Source organism: Saccostrea echinata, unplaced genomic scaffold, assembly GCF_033153115.1.
Source record: "Saccostrea echinata isolate AGI-Se365-2 ecotype Australia unplaced genomic scaffold, CSIRO_AGI_Sech_v1 ptg000054l, whole genome shotgun sequence".
Lineage (NCBI taxonomy): Eukaryota > Metazoa > Mollusca > Bivalvia > Ostreida > Ostreidae > Saccostrea > Saccostrea echinata.
In genome coordinates, this window is record NW_026889803.1 from 15,604,557 (window position 1) to 15,619,182 (window position 14,626).

At 33.6% G+C, this 14,626-nt stretch overlaps 2 protein-coding genes across 2 annotated transcripts in view; one reads left to right on the top strand and one right to left on the bottom strand.

Annotated features, from left to right (window-relative positions):
* Window positions 1–1,890: 1,890 nt before the first annotated feature.
* On the bottom strand, window positions 1,891–6,215 carry LOC133171730 (uncharacterized). Its single transcript, XM_061306523.1, has 4 exons — window positions 5,823–6,215; window positions 4,753–4,865; window positions 2,566–4,133; window positions 1,891–2,099 (listed from the first exon to the last, which is right to left on the bottom strand). Exons 1-4 carry the CDS (start codon window positions 6,213–6,215, stop codon window positions 1,891–1,893), a joined length of 2,283 nt encoding a protein of 760 aa, XP_061162507.1.
* Window positions 3,026–14,626, top strand: part of LOC133171732 (twisted gastrulation protein homolog 1-A-like) — a 403,867-nt gene continuing 392,266 nt past the window's right edge. The window contains exon 1 of the mRNA XM_061306526.1: window positions 3,026–3,032. The gene's annotated coding sequence lies outside the window, so the exon portion shown is untranslated. The remainder of the gene's footprint in view (window positions 3,033–14,626) is intronic.

Below are 14,626 nucleotides of genomic sequence, written 5' to 3' on the forward strand. Positions count from 1 at the left end.
TTTTCAAAGTGCGTTAACGTGGTCCCAAAATTAACGCACTTTGAAATTTTTTTTCAAAGTGCGTAATTTTTCAAAGTGCGTTGTAACAATGCTCTATAGAGTCTGATTCCAAGGTAGATACCGTTCTTGCTATGTATGTAGTTTTAGACTAATACAACGCAGAGAGAATTGGGCACTTTTGATTGAGTCTGTAGCACTGTAAATTAAAGACTCTCAATTAATTTTTTTTTTAAATTTAATCAATCGAAACAAATCTCCAAATTTCCCTTATATTCGATGGTGTATTTCATTTAATAATATATTCTTATTTTGGTAAGCAAATCTCATTTTCTGGCATACTATTCAAAGTAAACTTAGTCTGGTAAAAAAATAAGATGCATGCAGTCGGTTATATAAATAATCTGTAGATTAAGGAACCTGTATACACTTATGAAATACATTTTCTGGACTTGGAAAAAATATATCATATTAAGGTGACAATTTTGAGGTGATCTTTTTCCTAACCCAGGCAAATGTTCAAAGATAACAAAATACTGATGAACAGAAAACACTGACGTTTAATGTCATATATATATATATATATATGAGATAACTATGAGGCTATAAACATGCTACTAAATATCTCTTAGACTATCGAAGACCCAATCGTTGCAATAATGTCAGGTTTTCATATGGCTAATATGACATTTAGAATTTGCATGATTTTTGTTTGTTACCACATCAAATGCTAATTTCCCGTATGTAAATTGTATCTGAATGTATGTCCTCTATTATCTTCGACACAAATATACCTCATAAATCAAAAAAACATGTCACAAAGATTATACATAGAATATATATTTACAAATGAGGAAAAATAATGAGAGATAGATAAAATGAAGAACAAATACTCAATGTTACATTCAATGTAACTTTATATAAAGACCGCTCTTAAATAAGATTTCAATCCTTTAAAGTTCTCAAACATTTTATACGGAACCATTCCTTTAGCAAAAACAAATGTAGTCTAACTTTCCAACATTTGTGATCAATGGGTCTTTGCATTTATACGTAAAACGCTAACTAACATTTATTGCATAAACATTCACACTAACGGAATATGAAAACAAAAGTACTTAGTAGCTGATCAGAATGCAAAAAATCGTAAGAAACTTTTTTTTTTTTTTTAAATTAAATTTTCGTAGAAACTGATAGAACTGCATTCTTATAACATTTATGAAACGAATCCTTAGGAAAAGATTTTTTTCTCCTAAAAAGAATTTTTCACTTTTCTCACGGTTACACCAAAGTGTTTTCTGAATAACAGTCTGCCAGTCTGTTTTTTTTTTTTTTTTTTTTTTTTTTTTTTTTTTATCAACATTGTTCCTGGAAGGCCATTAATACAATATAAAGATATACATGTATCCATGATTAATTTATTTTATGAAATAGCACCAGTTATTAAAAACTTAAGCCATTGGTACTCTTACAAAAAAGCTCTAATTTGACACAAGCAAACTCACTACGCAGCCTGCAGTTTGTAACCAAACCCCAAATGCACAAGCTCCTTTTCCTAAAATACAGATTTTTACACAACATTCACACTTATAAATTCGTAATCAGAGAACACAGTTCGAAACTAAAGAATGTAACATGTCCTTGTTTCTTTTTTAATCCAGAAATTGAAGCATTGTACAATTACATGTTAAGTTAAAAATTATTTTTGTTAGAAATCTTTAAAAAAACAAAAAAACAAAAAGGGAAATTATATTTTTTAGAAATTGTACATCTGATATACAGTAGTACATGAGACATTCAAATAGTTTTTATGTTGTGTCTCTGGGTACATGCAAAGAACAGGGACTCAAAATAACCGGTATTTTTTTCGGATCATCTCGTTTTAGAAAATATCTAGTACAAAAACTGCTGTCCATAAACATCACCTACACACGTATAGGCATGACCTTTGACACGTGATCGTCCCAGGCATTGTCGTATCACATACGCCCCATTCTGGCACACGGCAAAATTAATGTGAGTGTTCAAACACTGAAATCTCTGGCCATTATGGCATGGTCTACATGGTCCTGCTAGGAGACAGCTATGTCCTAAGAAACAACCTGTCAAAGCAAATGTGAAAGAAAATATGGTCAGGTTGCTTTCAGTAAAGTTATAAATACATGTATAAAGTAATACAATAAAGCCTTTAAAATTTGGCACTTTATGATCGACTGAAAGAAAAAAACAATAAGTCATCATTAATGACAAAACAATAAAGTATCAGTGCTTTGCACCAAGTATAAAAACTATTCAAAAAATAAAAATGTAATTAATTACAATATAGCACTATTTAACATCCTTTTTTTCCGGATTTCTACTAAATCCATCATATACAACATGTAAAATCTTTGTTAGTTATGTAGTCTTCTACAGATATGAAAATCTCGTACAGCTTTTAATTAGAGTAATTATTCCTAATGTACTAATAAGCTTTATCACTAAGTACTCCATAGTAAAGGTATGCCAATAATATCTTAAGATAACCTCAGAGTTCGAGTATCTGCATTAAGAAAAAGAGGAACATACCGGGCAGCTTTCGATTATCCCTGATAAACTCTTGTTGTAAATTATTTATTCGGTTTTCTTTTACAAGTCCTCGCACCATTGATGGCATTACTATCGGCTGTCTTCGATTATTTCCATTCGATCGTCTTGGGAGTGCTGGTCCCATTCGCTTTTGTTGTAAGACAAAATCACTTTGCCAAGGCCAGTCATTTTTGAAATCGCAAAAGAATTTTACGGACACTTCTGTCTTTTTGATAGATGGACAGTTCTCACCAAGTGGTAGATTCCACATATCGTAGACATTTTCTCCGTAATGCCGTCCATATAATTTCGGCATCCGTGACGTCACTCTTACGACGCCATTACATGGTCTATACTCCGTACTTCCTGGCATGTTATTCTTGCAGTATGCTCTGCAAACCCTGCCACATGAGTCGCGAGCAGATATGATTACTTCTGATACACCATTTTCTGGATTTTTAACAGCAACGTATGCCATTGAATTAGACATAGCTAACCTCGTATCCATAAGAGCAAATTCGGCATACGTTCCTTTATAATTCAAACCACGTGACTGAATTGTCACACGACCTGCATTTCTATCCGTATCATCCCTGCATCGCGAGTATTTTGCCAAATTGTCAGTTTTAAGTACATCTTCCATTCCATATGTTTTTGGTGCATAAATATCTCCTCGTCGATACAGGTTTCCATTGAAAACGGGATAAGAACCGTAAATTCTTTTCTCTGGCGGACGAACGCATATAACTTCTACTGGGATATAAACCCATCGTCTTATATCTTGGTCTCCATCGCAACTAAAACGGTTTTGTACAGCATTATCTGTTCTGGTTGCATTGCATTCTTCATCTTCTGAATCGCTTGTTCTGTACACACTTGCTATGGTTTTCGACATGCATCTCGGAGGATTGTGCTTGGTGTCACAGCGTAAATACGGTGATCCACAATATGGTCTCTGCTTGGAACAGGTAGGTTTAGGTTTGTAACTAACCAAGGCCGCTAAACCATGAGCATAACCATCAATATTCCGTAGTGCTGCAAACCCTGTCAGTCGCAGGGGATGATGCTCCTCCTCGCCGTAATCTTCAGGATAATCTTTCGCTGGATTAATACCAAAGGTAGCCTGTCTCTTTCTGAATTCTTCCCAAATATAATCCACATAAGCATGGAGGCTGAAAAATGCAGGATCCTGAGAGGAAGTTTCCAGATCGGCTATTTGCCCGTTTCCGCCTCCAATCCAGTTATGAATTCCGCCGTGTTGTTCCTCTAGATTATCTTCTTCCTCTGCATTAGGTGCAATGATTTCAGCATTCCGTGTTTTATTAAGAATCCTCTGTATGCCCTCGGTAGTCCACAGCTCTCCATCATCGCCATAGTTACGAACAAGTGGCCCGGATGGGGTTGACCAGTTTGCGTAGGGTCCAGATGTTACAACGCCATTTCCGTTTCCGAAGAATTTATCGCAGAATAAAACAGACTGCGTTGAGTCTCTCAAAGGTTCATCGAAATCACCGGCAAAATAGGGAATTGTAACACCAGGTACTATCTGCCTAAGAGCATTTTCCATCCTAAAAAATAACATTATTTTACTGTTTTATCAGTCGGTAATGTAACACATACTACTATACGCGAATTTAAATTTTATATTACTAAATGGGAATATTTCTTAATTTCTGAAGCACGTGTGTATCTATATATTGTCATGCAATAAATGAAGTACAGCATTATATAAGGTATTCATGTGCAAATAAAGTGTCTTGCATAATTCATACTTTCTGGAAAATGAGATAATTGGTGCATCATAATATACATGTAGGATAGGAATGATTTTGAAATTCTCAAGTGAGCTATGACACGAGCTCGACATGTATCTAGTACTTGTCAAGAAAGACCCCATTCCTTCAGCTGACATTTACCACCTTGTAAAGAAAACTAGACCTTTAACTTGTTATCAATGTACAAAAATTTACTTATATGTAATTGCATAAAAAATATGCAGATGTAAGTAATCATTTCTTTCTGTATTGTATCCAAAACGTTACTATATAATTATGTATTGTGGCTACACGACACTGACGCATTTATTCATGGGTTCTGGTACGTGTACATGCATAGGTATTAAAAATAAGCATTTTCAGAAAAATGTCCTTTTCTTTTTATGGTAAATCTTTTTAATAAAAATCTTACACTATAAGGTAAATTCTATGCCATCCCATAAAGTTTGGACCCTCATGAGCGGAATTTATAATAGCACCTTCATGGAGAGCAGCAATGACGTCATATCTGTTCGATTTACCAATCTGAAATAAGTAAGAATAAAAATACGATGAAGTTCAGAGCAAATGCTAAAGAACATCAGAGTTAATTTGATTAAAATATCGGAAGTGATGTATTAGGTCACTGACCTCTGAAAGCAATTTGAAATAATGTTCTTTGTTACTGTGTTGAATTATTTGCGATATAACCTCTGTCGTTGGGAGCATTAATATTTTTAATCAGTTTAAGCTAGTCACTGAACACTATCGTTTTAAACAGTGTATGTAACAGAAATCAATATAATCCAAAATAAAACGTTTTTTGGGGGAAAATGTTCATGTATATTCATCCTTAAATATACGTTAAATTAAAACCAGTTTATCCCCCCCCCCCTAACATACACATAAAGACGTTTTAAACTTTCTCAAATGAGGAAGCTGTCTAACAAAATAAACTATAGTAAACAATAGTTTTCGTAGTACATGTATTGTAAACTCTAGTTTACTACAGTACGTCAAAGTATTTACTAATGAAAATCAAAGTTTTTATTATAACCAATTAAAGCATTTAATTTAGTTCCTTTTTTACTGTCAATTTTTTTACCCTTAGTAAGGGTAAATCAATGAAATTTTACCATGAAATTAGATTGTTGTATTTCATTGACCTCAATTTTCAAATGAGATTTTTTTAAATATAAAATAGATCTACTACAATGTGCTCTTGTATATTTAAATATTATTTTCAAAAATACTGTCATTGATATGTTATTTGAAAGATATTAATGCTTTGCCCCCCCCCCCCCCAAAAAAGTTCTATAGAGTAACGTTTTATAGTAATTCAAACTATGATAGTAAATCAAAGTAAAATTATAAAGTATTATGAAGTACTATATTATAGTTAATTTTTGCTAAATATACTAAATTTAAGTTATCTTTATTAATCTCTTCTAGGATGAGAATAATAATCTTAATCAATTAACAGATTTTTCGTTACATATTTACCCGAAGTCGCTTTAACGTATTGACAGCATGGTGATAAGCCTCTCTTTCTTTCTCGGTCATCATTCGGTATTCTTTCCTCCATCTGTGCTCAGAATTAGGATGAAATACATCTATACCGTTCCCATAGAACACCACTGGAGGGGGGAGAAGACTTTCTATATAATGAGTTTCCTCCACAGTCATATTACTACCCTGATTTAACATGGCACGATTGCAAGCTGCTCTTTGCATACACTTCCAGTAAATTTTGGCACCAATGCTGCGTTGTAAGTTAGTTTTCCTGTACTGTGTATTAAAACAATCTTCAATATCCCCTGGTGTTGGCATTTCTTCGATCATTGAATTTCCGAAGTGAAACGCTAGTAGTCCAGATAGAAAAAGTAGAATGTACATTTTTTAAGAGGAAAAAATTTTTGATACTTAAAAGGTGAAATTTAGTTTTGAATTTATGCTCCAAAAACGGTCATGAAATTTGCTTGCGCTTCATATTACGAAATGACCACAAAGCAAAATCATGTATATATTTGGGTCAAGAAGTGTGAATAAACAGTATACTGTCAAAAGTACTCTTCATAGCACGTTTCGGTGGACAAGATATCAGCATTCATAAATTAGCCATTCATATGAAGGCATTTTCCATCGGTAAACCTTCCACTATTCTCCCAGAGTTGACCTATATATGAAGAATGACAGGTTTAAGTCCATTTTATGGTTCCTTGTCATATTGATTGCCGAAATCGACAAAAACGAATCAAATGGAATCGATCAGTATATTTTTTTTTTGATCAGGTTCTGATTTTCTTTTTCCAAAAAAAAAAAAAGTTGATCGGAGAAAAGATTTCCAGCAAATTTTGTTTCGAGAGTATTGAAGTTGATAGAACGACTGGAGTTTGTTTTAATGAGTAAATTACGTCTTTATGTCACTTCAATCCACAATTAAACATCATGCGATAAATTCTTAACCCTAGCAACATGTGTTTTTAAAATAAAAACTGATCGCGAATAATGTAAAATCATGTCCGGTACCTGAAGAACAAAAAAATGTCAAGTAATCAAAATAGGTGTTTTTCTCTCCCAAAACAAGATTTAAGAAATTATTCAAGGAAAGTTTATTTACGACATGCGCTATCGTCATGTAAAAATGTTTGTTTTATGTCGTAAAACAAATAAATACAAGCCATGATTATTTGGAATTGATTGTGCTATGACTATTTTTTACAGTAGACGTTGTATGATCTTTGATGTGGCCAGACACTAATGGCCCCTAGCCTTGTTTTATGATTAGTCTTTCAAACACCGCGCGGGGACGGGTTTGCTGGGTTTTAATTCTAAAATCTCAGGTACCTCAATATTGATGTTAATTTTTGCCATTTTATTGAAAGATTAAATGCAACTTAACAAAAATTTATTATAATTTTTTTTTCTTTAAAAATTCAAAAAGCAATATGAGTGTTGTTTAAACACCAAATAATAAAACATGATCGAATTTTTCATTTTGTTTCCTGCCTTTACAGAAAAAAATTATCTATGATATAATCATTGACTCTGTAAAAATCAGAATTTCATGTGAAATTTCAAAAGCAATCTATATAATGAGGTGAATGACTTTTTAAAGATAGACAGAAACTTACATGTAGTTCGTTATTAACTATTGTACGAACAATGTATACATTTCTTTCTTCAAAAATACATTTCTTTATTTTATTTTTCATTTTTTCATTATTTATTTATTTATTTTTTGTTTGATTGATTTCTTTACCTTTGTTTGGATGTTTTGTTCCTGTAAGTATAAAATTGACGATGAATTTTATATTTAGTTTAAAATCTGTCGCAAATTAAATTTACTTTTATATTATATGCACTGTATGTCATACTTGCTTTTGACATATTTATATAATTTTTTCCCTAGTTTAATTGTTCATGTATTTGATCGAAATCACAATTATTAATATTTTCATGTTATTTTCAATATTCACTTTGCAAAGTCAAATTATTTCAAGAACAAGCCAAGACCACCGTTACCCTCGTTTTGTAAATAGATCTTTATTTCAAGGTTATCAAAGTTCTAATTTAGCAGTCGCAGATCTTTGCACTTTCATATTAAATGTTTATATTTTTGTTTTCAAAATTCTGTTTAAACCCCCATTTATAATAATACGCTGAAGATGAGAATTATTTTCATTTGCCATTTCGACAAAAAATATGCATGTACCTGCATGATCGTTGTCTGAGAGAATGCTTTAGTTGTGCAGCTGTCAAATGAAATTTTCCAGGCGACTGTACAAATGCCCATCGACAAGGACAGAGCACAAGAACATTTTCTCTGACATCATTCATATTAAGACAATTTTATTTGAATTTGTTAAGATCGTTGTTGTTTTTAATTGTTTTTGTTCGCTGTCAAGGAAGTGTCATTTTTTTGAAATTTACACCATGACAACACTTGTTCTTCTCGAATTTCCTCTGCCTACATTGAAACATTAATGTCAAAATTGACGATTTCCAACAAATTCAGATGAAGGAGTACCTTATTTATCCGCCATCATGACTCAAAGTAAATGTATCTTGATTAAAGGTTGGTTTTATAATTTTTTTCGATTCCTCCATGGTCAGATACATTTTTTCTCTCTTTTTGTCTGTGTTATCCCTTGATCATTTTCATCCTGTTCAACCATGTTTTAAATAACACCTACTTTTCTTAAGGGCATATATATGGAATTTGTATCGGATGTTCGAAATAAACATGCACAAAATAAAAAGAAAAGCACAGAAATGTGCACAACAATACAGATTAATGATTTTAAAAAGAATTTGGTTCACAATGTGTTTTACCCTTAAAGATAGTCAAAAGCAGTACTCTGTACTGTGTGTATAACTGCTAGTCATATTACGTGTACTTTACCCTATCTTTGAAAAATCCTCTCATCTTCAGTCTTCAAACAGTTTCAAGCCAGCTAGGCCTTAGCGTCAGATTGTGTATATGAATTCCCCTTTAATTTAAATCTGTTACAAAGCTTACCAACAACAATCTCAATGGCACTGGCCTTTGAGCGTACAAAATAATGTCCGTAGATGAAACATTTTTGAAAGAAATCGGGGATTTATCAACTTCAGACTTAGTTTTGTTTCTAGCAAAGGAACAGTCATAGTTATGTCAAGTTGTAAATTTTGAATTTACTGGGTGGCAGTAAATACAAACTTTACAAGTTGTCATGTTGTAAATGTAGTATTTACTGCCACCCGGTAAATTCAAAATTTATAGCACTTAGTTCGAACTCAACCTGAAGTTTATTCGATTTGTCCACTTCAGTAGGATGTCTCGCACGGGAATAGGCGCAACGCTGCTGCTGCGAGTCGCTGCATGGTCCCTCGACTTCATCGTTACCGGAATCCATAACTGGAAGGCAGAATAAATGATTGCCAACTCGATACCTGTATATTTTTAGGGGACCAGAGTGACATTTTGCTATCTGTTCACTTCAATCATTTTGCGTGAAGTTCATGAAATTTTCAACATACACACTGTTTCCTCTGAAATGTCTGAACAGATTTATTTGGCATCAATGAAAACAAAACAAAACAAAAACACCCCCCCCCCCGTACATTACTAAAACTTAGTCTTATTTCCTGTCCCCGGGCTGGGGTTGAGGGGATAACCATAAATCTAAAAAAAAAAAAAAACTCGACAACTCTGCACAGGAAAACCTAGCAGCCGACTAGTTTTTGCATACTTATAATGAGCACTTAACAAAAAATAAAATAAAATAAAATTCATACCCCCTGGGTTCAGAGTTATCTGAACTAGGGGTCAATATTTGCCTCGTTTATTTAAAAATTACGGAAGCGTATTAGTGCCAAGTAATATTTTTTAAAGTTGGTAATTCCAACTTTAAAGTTAGTAATTTCAACTTTAAAGTGGTTTTTCCAAATTTTAAGCCGGTAATTTGCACTTGAGAGTTTGCTTTTCCAACTTTAATCTAGGCTTTTCAACTTTTTATGCTTCATGCATTTTTTTCTATGCGCTGTAGCTTGACTCGTGTTGCTATTTTATAATTACAATGGAAAGAAACGAGTTAATAATGAAATTGTGATGAAAAAGGAATAATTTTCATTGTGTTTTCATATACAGAATTACATTTAGTACAGTTGTCTTTGTAGCATATGCAGCATGACATATACATGTAGTGTTGATTCATTCTATATATCAAACACCTAAAATGGTTTCATTTGTTTATTGAACTCATTCTCAACAAAATATATGTTTGATTTCTTAAATACGTATAGTTGAAATGCTCTCATTTACTGAGTTGTATATACACTGTAGTTATCCTCTATAAACGATAGCTTAGTGGTAGGACATTCGCTTCTTGATCGGGAGGCCCGGATTCAATTCTCGTTAGCCGCGCCGCGTCAAACATAGGTAGTGACTGTTCCTTCGCCAAGCGCCCGGTGTAACGACGAAAAGTGACCCTCGTAGAATATTGAACAGGGGGTCAAATCTCTATGTAGAAAAATGATCCTGGGTCAATATTCTACGACAAGTAGGGTCATTTTTCGACCGTAGAAAACTCTTCCAGGCCGGTAATTCTACGACTCCACTCACGTTGAAAAATTGCCCCCATAGAAATCTGACCCCCCCCCCCCTACTTTTTCACAATATCAGGCAAGGATTTTTTTATTTCTAGGTTTACAAATCCGCCGCTCAAGTTTTTCAATTTTCAGAAAAAAATTAAATTGAGGAAAGTAGATTTTTTTCTTTCCGATGTCGAATTTGAGTCGGGAACTAGATTTTGAATTTATTTCCGGTTTACGATAAACATGTAAAAACAAGATGTGTTTGTGAAACACTGATGCCCTCGTATGGCAGCTTATGGCGAAGGTTAAAGTTTCTTCAAATGCTAGTCAAAATCCAGGCCAAAAGATAAAAAATTTGATACCCAAAGAAAGGTCTTGTCTCGAGGAATACACCTGTGAAATTTGAAAGACCTAGATACAACTGTTCAAAAGTTATGGCGAAGGTTAAAGTTTTTTGAATAAAAGTCCAAGGTCAAGGTCAAAGTGGTTGGTATCCAAAGGAAGATCTTGTCACAAGGATTACATATGTGAAGTATGAAAGCCCTAGCACCAACCATTCAAAAGTTATGGCCAAGGTTAAAGTTTTTCAAAAGTAGGTCAAACTCCTAGGTCAAGGTCAAAGGGTCAAAGTGGTTGGTATCAAAAGGAAGGTCTTGTCACAAGGATTACATATGTGAAGTATGAAAGCTCTAGTATTAACCATTCAAAAGTTATGGCCAAGGTTAAAGTTTTTCAAAAGTAGGTCAAACTCCTAGGTCAAGGTCAAAGAGTCAAAGTGGTTGATATCCAGAGGAAGGTCTTGTCACAAGGAATACACATGTGAAGTTTGAAACCCTGAGCACTAACTGTTCAAAAGTCATGGCCAAGGTTAAAGTTTTTCAAAAGTAGGTCAAACTCCAAGGTCAAGGTCAAAAGGTCAAAGTTGTTGGTATCCAAAGGATGGCCTTGTCAAAAAAAAAATACACATGTGAAGTTTGAAACCCCAAGCACCAACTGTTCAAAAGTTATGGCCAAGGTTAAAGTCTCATAAATTTTGCAAAAGTGGGTCAAACTCCAAGGTCAAGGTCAAAAGGTCAAATATGATGGTACCCAAAGAAAGGTCTTGTCACAAGGAATACACTTGTGAAATATGAAAGTCATAGCTCCAACCAATCAAAAGTTATGGGCAAGGTTAAAGTTGACAACAGACAGACAGACAAACAGACAAACAGATAAACAGACAGACAGGACAAAAACAATATACCCCTGGGATCTTTCGATCCGGGGGCATAAAAAACTATTGAATCACTTGCCTGCAAGAAATATGGGAATTAAATGTTTTGAAGAGGAAATATTCCTTCTTCTAATTTACTCCTTCCTCGCCTTCACAGTTCAAAAATGTCTAAATCCGCCAGTTTTAGTTATTGTTGTAAGAACTACGCACGCTAACTCTCGATTCCAGACTACATTTTACGTAAATGGCAATCTGGCCATTAAAACTTGTATGAATGCAGAGAAAAGTTCATTAATAATGGATTAATAATTTTGAAAACCAGTGTCATAAAGTTAATTGCTCTTATTTATAACTCCTTTCACGAGGGGTAGAAAATTTAATCAATTAAAATCAAGCTTTAAAACATCACCAGATTTTCAAATACTACTACTTCAACATATCAGATTGATAAAGTACGTTTATTTTTATTTGTTATTTCATTTGAAATTGGTAATAAAATGACCATTTTCCTGTTTTTAGTCGGAAAACATACCCCCCCCCCCTTCGTGAAGCAACAAAACCTTTGGGTATGAATTTGTGAAATAACAATTCATAATACCTATAAAGAGAAATTGTTCCTTTACGGAGAGGGGGGGGGGGGTTTAAAAATAAATTTCCATTTTCCGTTGTTTTCTATTGTGAAAACCACAAGTTTTGCGAAAATTAAAGACGCTCTTTGTTTTCCTAAATAAGTTATGTTTTAAAAAAATTCCTATAAATATCTACATAAATATGAAAAATCATTCAAATGTGTTAACTTTTGACAATTGAACTTGGAGGTTGTTGGCAGAACAATACTATCGTTCGCTGTTCTTTTCTTGCATTGGATTTATTCAAGCATGCGTATTAAAGATATTAAAGATAACAAAACAGGAATATCATCTATATGAGCAGTGGCAGTTGGCAGTAATTAAGCAGCTTGCAGTTGGCTGTAGGCAGTCAACAGTTGGCAGGAAGCAGTTGGCTGTCGTATATGGAATTCCATATAAACAAGTTTTGAAAAGTAAAATATTAATTTCATTTGGTGGTGCCTTAGCACTTTTGTCTAGTGTATTTATTCTTTATGTATTTTTTCTGTGAATTTAACCATATTCTGTTCTCTCTCTCTCTCTCTCTCACATACTATTGTACAAATCCATTAGATTTCCTCTGTATACAAGTAATTAGAATGTCATTCATTGTATGAATCGACATGCTTTCTAATTTAACATGTATGTTTATTTCAAATACATGTATCATTTTTTAAGCAGCTTAAAACCTTGTTTTGTGAATATCTAATAAGGGTCTGTCATCTTAATCATAATTTATAAGGAAACGGACTAGTAGTATAAGTTTTTAAAACTTGTTCCCGAATCCTTTTTGATTTTTTGTACTACTTGCCTGTATTTTCTGCTTGTCGTTTTCAAATAAAATATGGTTATTAAAATAAATAAACAGTTTAAGTGAATGAAAGTGATAAATGAGTTTAATTTTTTTATCAATGCTTAAAACATTCCCTCAAAAACTCCATGGTAATATTTTTTTTCAACCTACGACCCCCCCCCCCCCCCTTAATAAAAAAATCAGTAAAATTTCAAAGTAGATGCATGAAAATGAAATTTTCTGAACAAAAAGAATGATTCTACAAAGAAACCGATTAAAAAAAAAGAAAGGATGATGACATGTAGCTAAACTGCCACATAGAAAGTCAGATACGAAGCTTATACATCTAACGAAACACAGTTCTCTGGATTTTAGTTGATGTCCTGAAACTTCGCAAAAAAAGTCTTTAGGGTCATATTAATTAAACAGCTTTTTCAGTTTCATTCCAAATCTCTCTAACAAGTTTGGTCTCCTACAACGGAACTTAACTTCCTGCTCCTCCATTTCCGTCTCGAGATCATTTTCTCCTTTTGCCAAGAATTCTACGTGTGAGTCTGTGGCTTTAAGCTGACGTTGAAATCGTTTTATCTGTAATAAGAAAATTGACTGGCTGTATAAATAACTGGAGAGAATTTTTGTGAGGTTAAAGGATCAATGACAAACACAAATTGAATTTAAGATGCACCGCCTCGGTGAAGTGTCCCAGATATAATACTTACATTGAATATCGTTTCTTCTCCGTCCTCTAAAATTCTAAGATAGTTTTTAGCTTCTTTTTCATTTCCTGAAAAAAAAGATTAGTATCAATGAAATAGCTGAACTCTGAAGAGGTTTGGAAGATATAAATACGCCTAATGGAGATAAACATAAAACCTACCAGACTCTATTAAATCAAAAAAGAAATATTTTGTTTTTGTTTGTTTGTTTGTTAATTGTTTAACGTCCCTCTCGAAATCTTTCACTCATATGGAGACGCCATCACTTGCCGGTGGAGAGCTGCAAATTTTGACCTAAACTCGGCACTCAGGCACATTGAGCAGTGAGGGATCTTTTTCGTGCCAGCACCTACTGAGATACAGGACCTCGGTTTTTACGGTCTCATCCGAAGGACCGGTCTCCACATCCCACAGTGGGATTCGAACCCGCGACGTAAGGATCAACTCCTTACTCCGCGAGATAGAGCGAACACTCTAACCACTGCGCCATGCGGGCGACGAATAATTTATTTTAATGACCAACATAATAAATGAAACTTACCACCGTTGACCAGATCCTGCAAATGTTGGGACCACATTCTATTGTGTGTTGTTATGTCTTTGTCTGTAATCAAGTTTTTCTTTAATACTTCCAAGAATAAGTACGAGAATATAATAAATCTCTTCTGTTGCACTGGTAATAAAAAAAAGATAGATTTGCATGTATGTACATTGTAAACGGTATTGTAATCTTATTAGTACTTTTTTACAAATCGAAAAATCTTTGGTATTATAGACAAACATTTCATTACCAGCAATGTCTTTCTTGTCGGAATACAAAAATTCATGTTTGTCCGAAGTTTCTTTTTCAAAGAGAAAGATAACGATTTGTATAGTCTGTCCCACGACCGGAACGTCAT